Here is a 13276-nt window from a genome sequence, read left to right on the forward strand (position 1 = left end):
AAGGTCATGAAGGGCAAGGCAATGTTGCCTTCGTTGGGCGTGAAAATTCAGGAGCACCAAGGCAGTTCTTGGGGGCAGAAAGGCAAAATATAAATCCAATCCAAGGGCACCAAGGCAATTTCAGACAGACAGGAGAGCAGTTTCAGTGGAGTGAGCAGAATTCATAAAACAACAAAAATGAGAACCTATTATGTTGATGAAATGTTAATTCAAACAAACAAAAATCAATGTTTTCTGGGTGTTTCACACAGTAATTGTTACAAAAATAAAATATAGGTCACTTTTCCATTGTAAAAATAAAAACAAACTTTCATAATGAGAAAATACAAAGGGTAATTTGGCAGAAAATAAATATTCAGGGTATTTTTACTAAAGTCGCCCTGTTAACAAGAGTTAAATATAGCTTGTCTGTGTCCCGTAATTAAAGCTTTTTGAAAACCCTCTATGCCATGTGTTTCATAAATTAGAGAGTAAGCAAGTTCAACTGGATTTCATATAACAAGTTGTCCGCTGGTGAAGCGAATGTTTAATCAGTACATTTTTAAATGCTAAAAATAGTATTCTTTCAGAAATTGAGATTTTCACAGAGAATTGGATGATATTATTATTACAAGGCACTGGTTCTAATTCATGGAAATTGTGAAATCCGTGCTCACCATGAAAAAATACAACCTTAGTGATACAACAGCACAAATAAGCGATGTCAGTGATGGGAATGTTAAAGGTAGATTTTCATGCAAATTGGCTGAAGATATACCCATGGCTGGAGTGTAATAACGATAGTCGTCAAATGACTTGTTTATCTAATCTCCATTTGTGACCCCTGGTCCTTATTTCTTTTTTCACGTCGAAAAAGTCCCCTGGGTCGACATTGTCAATACCTTTTAGAATTTTGAATGCTTCAATCAGATCACCACATAGTCTTCTTTGTTCAAGACTGAATAGATTCAATTTTTTTAGCCTGTCTGCATATGACATGCCTTTTAAACCCAGGATAATTCTGGTTGCTCTTCTTTGCAGTCTTTCTAGAGCAGCAATATGCTCTTTGTAACGAGGTGACCAGAGCTGAACACAATATTCTAGATGAGGTCTTACTAATGTATTGTAAAGTTTTAACATTACTTCCTTTGATTTAAATTAGACACTTTTCATAATATATCCAAGCATCTTGTTGGACTTTTTTATAGCTTCCCCACATTGTCTAGATGAAGACATTTCTGAGTCAACATAAACTCCTAGGTCTTTTTCATAGATTCCTTCTTCAATTTCAGTATCTCCTATATGATATTTATAATGCACATTTTTATTGCCTGTGTGCAGTACCTTACACTTTACTCTATTAAATGTCATTTGCCCAGTTTTGAATGTTGTCTAGATCATTTTGAATGACCTTTGCTGCTGCAACAGTGTTTGGCACTCCTCCTATTTTTGTGTCTTCTGCAAATTTAACAAGTTTGCTTACTATACCAGAATCTAAGTCATTAATGTACAGTGCAGTGAAAAAGTATTTGCCCTGTTTTATTTTCTGCATTTTTGCACATTTTTCACATTGTATTTGGTCAGATTTTTTTGTGGGTTGTAGTAGTATATAGAGGGAGTCTGATAGAAAAATGACACCAAAGTTTTGTGCTTCTTTCATTTGTTTGGTGTGCAAGGTAATCAAACATGCAATCTTCAGGTGTGAAAAAGTTATTGCCCCCCCCCTAGTTAACTCAACCCAATTAAAGGGATAATTAGGGTCAGCTGTTTGAGTACTTTGATTAACAACCAGGCCTGATTTGGGCAAGCCCTGCCCAATATAAATCTGACTAACTTTGGCCCTTACCATCAGAGTGAAGTTGTCAGCACACAGGTTCTAGAGGCACATCATGCCACGAACAAAAGAAATTCCTTAAGACCTCCGGAAAAACGTTGTTGATGCCTATCAGTCTGGAAAGGGTTACAAAGCCATTTCTAAGGCTCTTGTATAACAGATTATTTTGATCGGCATTTGAATTTGGCGGTCTATTGCATGCTCCTATTCTTAAGCACTTTGAATTTTTGTCCATTATTCTGACCCATATTGATTCGGCGTTGTTTTCTTCATCCAGATTTAACACCTGGGCTTCAAGACTATTTTTTATGTATAGCGCTACACCTCCGCCTCTTCTGTCCTGCCTGTCTTTCCTGTACAGTGTATACCCACTAATATTATATTCGTCTCCATCACTCTGACAACCTGTACAAACAACGTGTGTTTGAAAAGAAAATAAAAAACTCGAGATAGAAATGCAATGGAGGCAATGGAGAGTGTGCTGCATCACAATGATGTACATAATGTTAGATGTTTACATTTCAGAGACTTTATATAATTTCACAGTTCTTGAAAGGATTTACAGTTTTGTTAAGGCGCCTTGCCGTTTCAAAGCATACACATTCTACACATTTTTGATGTAAGGATTTGAGCAAAACTAACAATTATCTACCTATTTTTTGGGGGGGGAGGGGGGAATAACACGGAATTATAAAACAACAACGGTCATTGAAATGTCTATAAATTCGTAATGTATTCAAGACATGGAAGGAGTCAGAATGTGTATTGCACCGTTGCATTTTAAAGTATTGCAATTTTAAGCATAGAATCAGATCTCCTTATACCATATATGATCATAGACTATGATTATGTTTAAAGTGGTATACGTTATGTGTTTTCTTTTACTAAGCTGTAAATTAAAAAAGGAAAGGTCTACATTATTTGAAGGATATTCACGTGTCTGTGAAATAGTGGACAGCGAAGCATCGAAAACAAATTTAAATTGCAGCTGCTAAAGAAATGGCCTGAAAATGAAAGTACAAAGTTCACTATTATGTAAAACCCTCTGCTGTTTGATATTTTTTAGTGAAATGCCTAAATGATCCAAACACAGTGAAATGCAAACTGTACAAGTGGCTCTTTCTGCAGTACATGATGTAAGGTCACATTATTATTATTATTATTATTATTATTATTATTATTATTATTATTATTATTATTATTATTATTGTCAGGGACGAATTGCTGTGCAGCCATTTCTTACCTGAACATCAGGTAAATCCTAGAACACTTCACTGCCACTTTAGACAGGTCTTCTTCCTCCTTTCTTTTTAAACGTTTTTGAATTAGCATGGAGCTCACAGATGGGGAAAAAAAACACACAGTGACACTGCCAGTGAACACGTGTGATTGACAATTCCTGGAGGCACGGTCATACTGAGCTCAGTCTAAAAGCATCCCTCTCTCTGTTTGCCCACCATTAACCAATGGTACAGTACGTCTTTCTCGTGGCTAAGTGATGGGAGGTGCACAGTAAAAAGAATGGCAACAATAATACATTATTATAATGAGTCATTTTCTCGCAGGACGAGATTAGACAGAGTTCAATTGAATTGTGACAGAACGGGCCAGCTGACACTGAGCAAGTTTGTGAATGGGTTGTAGATCAGATGTGCTGGTGCTGAGGGACACCGGCGGCAATGACGTGCGGACATATAGACAACTTTTGCTGTATTTTTTTTTTTTCTTTGCCGCCGGTGGCGTCGGTTATTTCGCACCTTGGGTACTGTCACAATGATCCCTCGGTCTGGAAGAAAGAAGGTTCTTTCACCAAGAACAAGTAGAAGAATTGTGAGGAAGGTTAATAACAATCCGAGATTGATTGCTACAAGTGGGACTAGAGTTTCCATTTCAACCATAGGTCGAGTATTGCATGGTGAAGGTCTCAATGGTCGCAGGCCAAGGAAAAAGCCATTCTTAGGAAAATGTCACAAGGACAATCGCTTAAAGTTTGCAAAACAAATTTATCATATCATCTTAGTCGCAAGTAAATTGATTTATTTTTATTCAACATATTTCTTTCAAACAGTATCAGAAGATTAATATTGTTTTCTGAAAAAACTTGAAAAAAATCTGGCTTAGTGATTTAACTACAGTGTATATAGTTAGTTTTTGCTGTTAGGAGTGTTAAAATGTCAGATGAAGAAAGGCTGAACACGTTTTTATTTAATTTTACTTGCATTAGACTTGGTCAAAAACTCAATTAATTAATCAATCGTTAAACGTGCAAACAAGAGTGAATCAAATGAACAAATACATCCTGACATTCCAAACAATCAAACACATCTTCCCCTTTTTCCCCTTTAAGTAAATATGCTGATATGAAATAATAGCTGGCATTATGAAGCATTTGCTGTAAATACTCCAGCATTATGTTAATACTTAGTATTACCTGTAATTGCCTTTCAATTCAATTTCATATCACAAGCAAACAGGTGGGATTAACTGATCGCGTAGATTGGATGATTAATCGATCAATAGAAAATGTCAAGATTAAAAACAAGGTGCTTCCTCAGTTGGCCTTGTTTACACAATGTATTGTTTTCTAATAATCACTAACAATCTGACAGTATGATTTAATATTGAACCTGTCCTGATCAAACTAACTAAAACACATTGTATTTTATTTGTGATTTATTTGTTTGATATAAAAACTTTTTTTTTTAAATCAATTAATTTCCAATTCCATTTTAATCAATTACTGTACAACACATCATTGATCAAAATTGCAATCCACAGTATTCCATAAAAATGAGCTTCTCGCAGTGGCAACACATTACTTAAATTGAAGTCACTGTCAGTCAATTAAATTGGCATCAAACTGAAGCAGCTGAACAATCGCACCAGTGATTGTGTCTCTAAAATATAAATTCCAATTCTATCGAAGGAGCTGGAATTGGGAATTGATTTTAAAAAGGAATTGGAAATGGAATTGCAATTGAAAAACAGGAATTGACCCCAACCCTAATTTTGATTTGACTTTGTTTGTTTCCTTAGAAACACGTCATCCTTGCAGGGAATTGTGGGATTGTAATCCTGGGCCAGATGTAACCTCTGATTAAACTCGGCAAAGACATACATATCCCAGTATGCACAGCAGTAGCTTTTAAGGTAGGACTAAGGACTATTTGATGCAAGTTCACATGCAGGAATGTGCTCATCACAAAATGTTCATCCAGTCTGACTCCTCACAAGTTTGCAGCATAGTCTTCAGAAACTCTGAGGAATCAATGATTTGACATCATGACTTTCCATGGTGCTGTTGGAGAATGTGGTGTTGTTGTAGGCAATGCCAACTCTTTGGACATTATCTTCTGTATGTATTTATTTATTTATTTATTTATTTATTTATTTATTTACTATTTGTTTGTCAGATGCCTAATATTCTCTTTACAGAAACCCAATGATTCAACATGAACAACATGGCTTGGTAATCCTTTCCATACCCTCACCACTCACTTTCTGTTTTGCAGGTTATGCTGTCCCAAAGCCATCCGCTTAGTCTGAGTGAGAAAGAAAAGGGTTAAGGTTTGACTTGAAATCAATTTGCTGTTTGAAGCTGCACCAGAAGTTGAGCCATGAGTGACCCAGAGGCTCAGGATACCTTGGCTTCTACAGCTCACACTGTAAGTACACTCTGCACTTCCAAGTCTAATGGCAGGCTTTGCTGTTTTACTTTAGCGTCCCTCTTTCAATGAGTTTATAAGCAGTCAATATGGTCCTACTTCACACTTGTGCTGTGCTGGGGCTTGTTATGCTTTCGCGAGTTTCTTACTTTACAAGTTTAGTAAGGCTTAATGCGTACACACACTATTAAAATAGTTCGGTTACAGTTCCTAGCAGCGCAATGAACAGTGGGAATGAATATGATAATGAATAATGTGTTATGTCCCATATTAAGGCCATATTGCTAAAACGAAATAAAACAAGTATTTTGAAAAAAGTAAATGCGAACACACGCACACACAAGTAGGGCTTGAAGTTTAGAGGTTTTATTTTTAATCAGGTGACATCCCTTTAAACAAATTACATTGATTCTGTTTCATAATTAAAATCTGTTAATTGCAAAACAATCTTTGTTTTTACCTTCATATCTTGCCTGAGCCTAATTCTGGTCCCCTTAATTTTATTTCAAACAGAGCTGGCAAATTACATGAATACTTCATCCCCGATCCTACTTTTTAACTTGCATTTAATTTAACCTTGTGCTTTTGTTATTTTACCCACTAGTTTAACAGAGATAACCCTACTGATTGTTATTAATACCTCGTGCGGAGTGCGCACAGATAGCAAGTCCTTCAGGTGTCTGTTCTGAGTATTTCGCCAAACATACCTCAAAGCATTTTGGGATATTGGAGGATACACAAAAAATGTAGTTTGGTATTACAGCGTCCGCACTTCTGACAAACCGCACTACCTGATGCAATCTAATTTAGAACAGGACTCGAGACTGCCCCCTGAGGTGGTCTCAAGTACGGTTCTCGAATATGGTATTAAACACTGTGTAGTGTAGACACAGATCGTTTTAAGCACTTTTTTTAAGCCGGTTTAAAGGGCCAAACATAACTTTTCTGTGCATACCGCACATTAATGAGCTCAGATAGTGTTACCTGTAATACTGGAAATAAACTGGGAGAGATTTTTTTCAGGTGTTACTTGTTTCAGACATTCAATCAATTCAGATGTCACAACAAATGTGATTTGAAATGTTCCTGCTTATCTGTGTGTGTTTGAGGTCAGGACAGGCCCCTGGCCCTGTATTGAAATTAAAAAGAAAATGATGTTTGATCTGACCTATTTAAACATGATGACAAACTGTTCACTAAATTGCAGTTAGGAGATTCACCCACATTTTTTATTTTTATTACACATTTTCTTTCTACAGAGTTGCTTTAATTAAACTGCCTAGACTGAATGCAACGCTGTCAGAAGGTCGGTCATGTGTAGTTCCTGATCTTCACAACTTTTATTTCTGTGAGGAATAACATTACATAACCAGCATGGTCACATAATTGACGGGTGGAGTTGGTTCCTGGAATTAGAAATAGAGAGATGCTCGCTAGGAAGGCATGCTGCCACCAGACCTCTTTCACCAGTGTGCCTGGGGTTACAGTTAATGCTTTGATTGATATTTCAACACATTGCTCCAGTAATCAGCAAGCTTTCAGCACTTATGTATCTGTGGTTCTCCTGTGTCTGAATTTACATAATAGTGAATTTTGTACTTAACTTGATGACAAAGAAACTCATTAACAGATTGTAAGCGACCTGTCGGTTAAGTATCCCTCAACTCTTCAAATATTTATAATAAGCAAGCCGTCTAACTGGAGCAGTGGTACCCCAAAATGTTATCCATTTCATACGATTGACAAAGGACTGTGAGCAGGGCATGAATTGCCCCTTAACCCCACTTAAACCGTACTACTAATTATCTAAGTATCCCTGAATAATTAATTGTCCCCTAACCAAAAATAGGTTAATTATTTTATTACGCAAAGACATCCCAGTGCAGTGATACTCAGATGTGATGCATCACTGTACTATCAATGCAGAATCATTGTGTGGGAAATTTGTTCTTATTTATCCCAAATGGGTTTCTGAAATGGTGACTACTAAACAGATTGCCATCTTTAGTGCACCATGAAAATAGTTACTAATGATTAGTGCATCTGTGTGATTTCAAAAAAACCCTGAAACCAGCCACGCTGTACAAATGAAGCTTTCAAAACCAAAAACTTGCTAGCCTCTACAGATATTGTATTATTGCAGATGATGGTGTGTTTTAGACATAGTAATAAAAAAAAGCTTATTACATTGGATTATGAACATACTGTAGCTAAGGATGTCACGGTATTACAGTATGATAACCGTCAAATATACCGCGGTTATCGTCATACCTCAGTATAATGTAAAATGGCTATTTAAAGAAATACACAGTGGTCAACTAATAGAAAACAGCTGTTAAAGTGCTTTACTGTAGTTACATTTTTCCTACAAAGAAAATATTTTCCATCAGTTTGAATTTGAACTGTATTGTGTGCAGAATTGCAGTTTAGAATTGCGATACTGCTATAAATAATGTTAAGTAAAGAGTTATATTATGTACTGGCTATGCAGGTTTTTCAGCTTGCCTCTGATTTTACTATTCATAATCCACAGTGAACTGTCCATCTATTCTGTATTGGTGATACTTTATTAATACATTTGAATAACTCCTCAGCTTTACATTAAATGGCAAAAGAAATGTGAAGATAACGTTCATGGAACTGCCACTGTTCAATCTGTTTTGACCAAGTTAGTTAGCTTCATTGATTTACTTGGCCACCACGTGCTCCTGCAATACAAGCATGCTATATAGATTGCAAGCAGCATCTTCTACGTGTACACAAAACAAAGTGTACTTTAATTATAAAAACGTGATTAAGAGTATACTAATAATGTACATACCTGAGCTTTGCCATACAGGGACGAGTGGTACTCTCGTGGGTGGGCGAAGAGGTTGGATGTATTCCCACCTCTAGCTGTGTTACCCAAATCCTGCATGCTCTGCACACTGGTTTTACATCCTCAACTACAAAGCCCTCTTCATTTTTTTTCATACCCAAAATATCAGCAGATGGGTGATTTTTATCCGGTTTGCAGGGGGAAAGAGGTAACTTTAGTTACTTGTACGAGTTTGTTTACTATCCGACATTTTGTTTTGCTTGTTTAGTTTGCTTGTTTAGGTTTTTTTTTTGGGGGGGGGGGGGGGGATTCAAAACTGACAAGCAGCAATGAGGAGCTGGTAGAGACGAACACGAGAACTCCTTTTGCATACCATTGTAAACCGTGAACTGGGTAACCATGGTATAGAAAAGGTATAGAAGAGGTTTCAAAACCGTGGCAATCTATATCCCGGTATACCATGACATCCCTAACTGTAGCTCTTTTCTAAGCTCATTCAGGTGCAGAATGAAGAGTCCTGTCAAAATGCTGGCTTGCTATTACTAAGACGCAGCAGTACTAGAGAGGAGCACCTGATGAAAGCCATGCATTCCTCCAGAGATTTATTAAAAACAGCTTTGACTTAACATTTTTTGTTGGATTTTTCTTTCTTTTTTTGTTGTTTTTGTTGTTCTCTTAGCTTAAAACCAGGATTATTGCAGACCTCTGAAACAAAGGGCACTGAACTCCCACTAAGGCTGCTTGTCGGCGTGATGCCAGATGCCACTGCCTTTTATTTTAGCACAAGGGAGCTAATGGTTATGCAGTGAAAGAAGCCTTGCGACCTAGACTTATGACCCCTTTGATTTCTATTAAGTGGCGGTACACGTCTCTGTTCACCAGCAGGGGACAGGGTGGTTTTTGTGAGCTGGCAGGGTCCCGTGAACCTGTTCTTCTCAACAGCTACAATTCCACTGCCCAGATTGCCAACATGGAATCCATTTGCTGAGCATGCCGTGATTGTCCTTGCAAAAACAACGCTCGGGACTTGTTAAGCTCCCTTTCATCACTCAATAAAGGGCCATATAAATCAAGGCTTTAAAGTATTTTGTTTCTTAATCGTTGCGTGGGTCTTTGCTGTTCATAGTTATAGAAGTTTTAATGTCACAAAGGAGAGTTGATAGAAATCGAGTTTAGTGGTTAGCAAACCACTTTCCTCTCTACCACAGGGTATTTTAAGTGCTGCTAATATCTATCATATAATAGCTTTATTATCATACAATAGCTTTATAATACACAGTTGTAGTAAAAAGTTTACATACCCCAATGGAAATTTTATCATTTTTAGAAATTTCTCAAAAACAAAGAATTTTAGGAAAAAACTTTTTTGGCAAAAGTTTTGCTTTTGAGGATGAGGAAAAAAAGTTAGAAGAAATAGATGTCTACAATTATTTATTTCAGCAATTTTTTAGCAAAACTCAAAATGCTAATTCAAACGTATTCATACCCTGACAAGGAAAATTAAATTAATAGCTAGTTGAGGCACCTTATGCCTAACCCTTTTATACTCCAAGACTGTTCACCTACAATCCAGCATTTTCTAGACTTTTCTAGAATTAGGTTTATCATATTGAAATTTCTAGCACCTTGTAGACAATACTATCATAGCATCAAAGGGTGTGAATACTTTAAATTATTTAAATATTTAAATTTACGCAGGCAATAAAAGTGCAATATTTAAGTTGATAGGATGTGCTTGATTTTTTAGTCTCTCTTTCTCCTTCCTTAACTTTGTTCAGAAAATATTGTATGCAAAGTATGTTAGTGACGTGGTCTTGAAATCTAAATGCTATATTAATTTTGTATAGAGTGTGTTTTTAAACATCCGCTGAGGGGCTACTGTTTTTTCTTTTCACTGTTGGCTAGTGGAGAAAATGCGTTTGACAGACGAATTGGGGTCTATTAATCTGCCCCTCTGACTATGCACTGGACTTGCCTGACTTACACCCCACGTTCCTGGATCTTAGGGCTGATGCACTATCCTTACACTATTGCACACTAATATGTCATTTTAGATATATCTTGTTGTAATTCTAACTTGTTGCATCCTAGTTCATATTGTATTTTAGTAGTATTAAACTGTACTGTTTTTAAATATTAATCTTGCATTGTAACCCTGTACAGTACTGCCCTGTAACACCTGTAAATCACCTTGGATCAAGGCGTCTGCCAAATAAATAAATAAATACATAATAATAATAATAATAATAATAATAATAATAATAATAATAATAATAATGATGATGAGAAGTGTTGTCAGTCAGAATACAATACTAAGATTGTACTGCTGCTGGGGGCTTAAGGGGACCTTTATTTTATTTTTATGTTTTTTGCCTCCGCATTTTTTTTGGCCTCCGGCCACCACTGACACACACGCCTTTTCAAGATCAGCTTGAGATAATGGTGTTAGACTTGCCAGCTGCTCAGTCTTTATTGTTATAGTTTATAAGTAATAAATGAAACAGAAATGTGTGTATACATGGTCAAAAATCGGTCACTTTTGGAGATTGTTAGGCTAAACTGTTCTTTTCCAGCATAGACCCACAATCTTCTCAAATGCAAAGAATAATGCAAGCCTATGCTCTAGCTGTTAACTTGAGGGCTTATTGTTGTAGTAATTGTATCCTTTTTTACATTATGGCTGTTCTGAGCTTTTAGATACAGTGTAGTTGGGGTAATGCTACAGTTGGTTAATTAAACCGTAATAAAGATAGCAGTAGTTTACAACCATTCTTAACCGATGCCTGCTCGTATTTCCAACTTTGGCGATCCTTCACAATTAATCATTAACCCTTTGCTAGTTTGTGTGCAAGCTGGCAATCAGTAATCCGATTTTGGATATTTTCTGAAGGGCAATATTCTCTCTTCCTGTTGCCAAGCTGATCTGGTCACGTGACTGCTGACACAGTGCCTGCTTTTTCTGTCTGAACTTTAACACAAAACTCGGGGGACTTCTCGTGAAGGCTGCGCTCATAGCACAAACCTCGCAGGGTGTCTGGAGCGTTATACTGTATGGACTTCCTCTTGAACTCTAAGGTAAGCGACTCTAGAGTTTGGGGAAGAGCTTTCTTGTGGTGTTCAGTTTGGCTATATGTTGCAGTGTTCGTCATTGGTCTTCTGAGTAAGCTGCATCAGCCAGCTTTGCTTGTGTGTATAAAACAGAGAGCCTATTGAGATACTGCAGGAATTCCATGCGGCGGAGAAATCGGACAGATGTGCGGCTATTTCCTTTTCAGCTATTTCCTTTTCAGAACAACACAACCTTTTCTAACGGTTTGTTGTAGATAAATAAAAGTCAAGAGCTGCCAGGTGTGTTCTCTGTCGGCTGTTGAGTAAAATCCAGGCTCCCCTTGGTTTGATTTGATTGTTGGTTTTGATTTAATATCTTCTTGAGATCCCACCCCTCTCCCCGCATACTCCCACCAGACACTGTATTGCTCTTTTTTGTTTCTCTTTTAAATACCATAGTTTGGCCAACATCCTTCTATAGAGTGAAGTAGATGCAATTGGATTGATCGTCTCCTACTGTACTAGACAGACCAATGCTGCTAGTCTTGATTTATCATGGTTATTTTGGGCTGTTGGCTTTTCTAAGAGCTATCTTAACTGTAAGACTATAGTTAACTATAAAACAAATTTTTTATATATATATATATATATGTGTGTGTGTGTATTCATATATAATATAGTAATCACTCACACCAGACAGGTTTTTTCTACTTGACATTTTCGAAAGTGTCCAGATTCTGGCAAGGTGGTAAATCGGTGCAAGGTGATTAGTAATTTTTTTATTTCTATCAATCATACAATTTCTGACAGACCTGGACATGTTTTTTTTTTGCCTTTTTAATACGTCAAGGAATGTTTGTTTGAATATTCAGATTTGTCCCCGCACTTCTAGCTTGTTTTGCTTTCAGTGAAGGTTAATTAGTTTGTTTCTGACACGGGGTACAGCGGGTCACCTCTGTGCATCTTTGCTGTTGTTTTCATTCCTGATCTAGTAATCAGCACTTAATCGCCTGCAAGGCCTCTTTCGTCTTGGCCACGGTCCAGTTACCGCTGCAAGCCTCACCGCTGATGTGGAAGTTGTTTGGGCGGGTGGGATTTTCAGGCCGATTTGCTGACTTGTGTTTGTCACTCTATAAAAGGAAACAAAGAGGCTTGTTTTTTTAGTGCAGGGAAGGAATCTTAAAAATGACAGGAAGTTTGCTTTAAACAACATGAAAGAGCCATACTGTAAACTGGACAGTTGTTTTCTAACTTGATTATTCCAGTTGTGTTTCTCTGTTATGTACTTCTTGGGAATTAACGATTGTTTCATCATTTAAAAATGCAACCAAGTACTGAGACAAAACAAGAGGATAGGGAAATAATGAGGCTGAGGACCAGTTTTGTTTGGACTGGCAGTGTCTCGGCTGTTCAGTGTAATATGGTAGAGGAGGATTAGGTCAACATCTAATGACCCATCTGATTGTTTAGAACCAGTAGTAGATTCATGTGTTGTCCTCTCTTGCATTTCACCATTGAGCTTTATAAGTTTGGTGGTTTAAAATTAACATTAGACCTGTTGATGTTATTGAACTTAAATTAAGAAATGTGTATATTCATACTAGTTGAATGCTGCAGAAACGCTTTAATGTGGGATGTACTGTACACCACAGGTGATCTGTAGTACTTATCAATGTATTATGTTTTCAATGTGTTTTTGCATTGCAAACCTCCCTCATCCGCCCAGGATGTCTAAACTGGGTTTGTAGTGGTTGCCCATCGTCAGCAGTAGACTGCAGTGTTTTGATCTCCAGATAGGTTTGTGCACGGCTCGTATTTATTGAAGACACGACTGCCAAGCCAACAGAAAAGCTGAAACATGTCAATGTCCAGCTCTGTTGATCTTGCCTTTCTGGAAGCAAAAGTTACTGTGAACTTAAAAAGCAAGGCATT

General features: G+C 37.1%; 1 protein-coding gene across 11 annotated transcripts in view; it reads left to right on the forward strand.

Annotated features, from left to right (window-relative positions):
* Positions 1-13276, forward strand: part of slc4a2b (solute carrier family 4 member 2b) — a 99383-nt gene that overhangs the window by 44316 nt on the left and 41791 nt on the right. For 10 of the 11 annotated variants that reach the window (XM_059017162.1, XM_033992501.3, XM_033992507.3 and 7 more), the window contains 2 exons: positions 4850-4963; positions 5326-5478. In XM_059017162.1, coding sequence (XP_058873145.1) covers positions 5431-5478 — 48 coding nt within the window. In that variant the 5' untranslated portion in view covers positions 4850-4963; positions 5326-5430. Of the gene's footprint in view, positions 1-4849; positions 4964-5325; positions 5479-11311; positions 11372-13276 lie in introns of those variants that run through there. The other variant, XM_033992510.3, reaches the window with a different exon arrangement.

The sequence above is a fragment of the Acipenser ruthenus genome, chromosome 3 (genome assembly GCF_902713425.1).
Source record: "Acipenser ruthenus chromosome 3, fAciRut3.2 maternal haplotype, whole genome shotgun sequence".
Lineage (NCBI taxonomy): Eukaryota > Metazoa > Chordata > Actinopteri > Acipenseriformes > Acipenseridae > Acipenser > Acipenser ruthenus.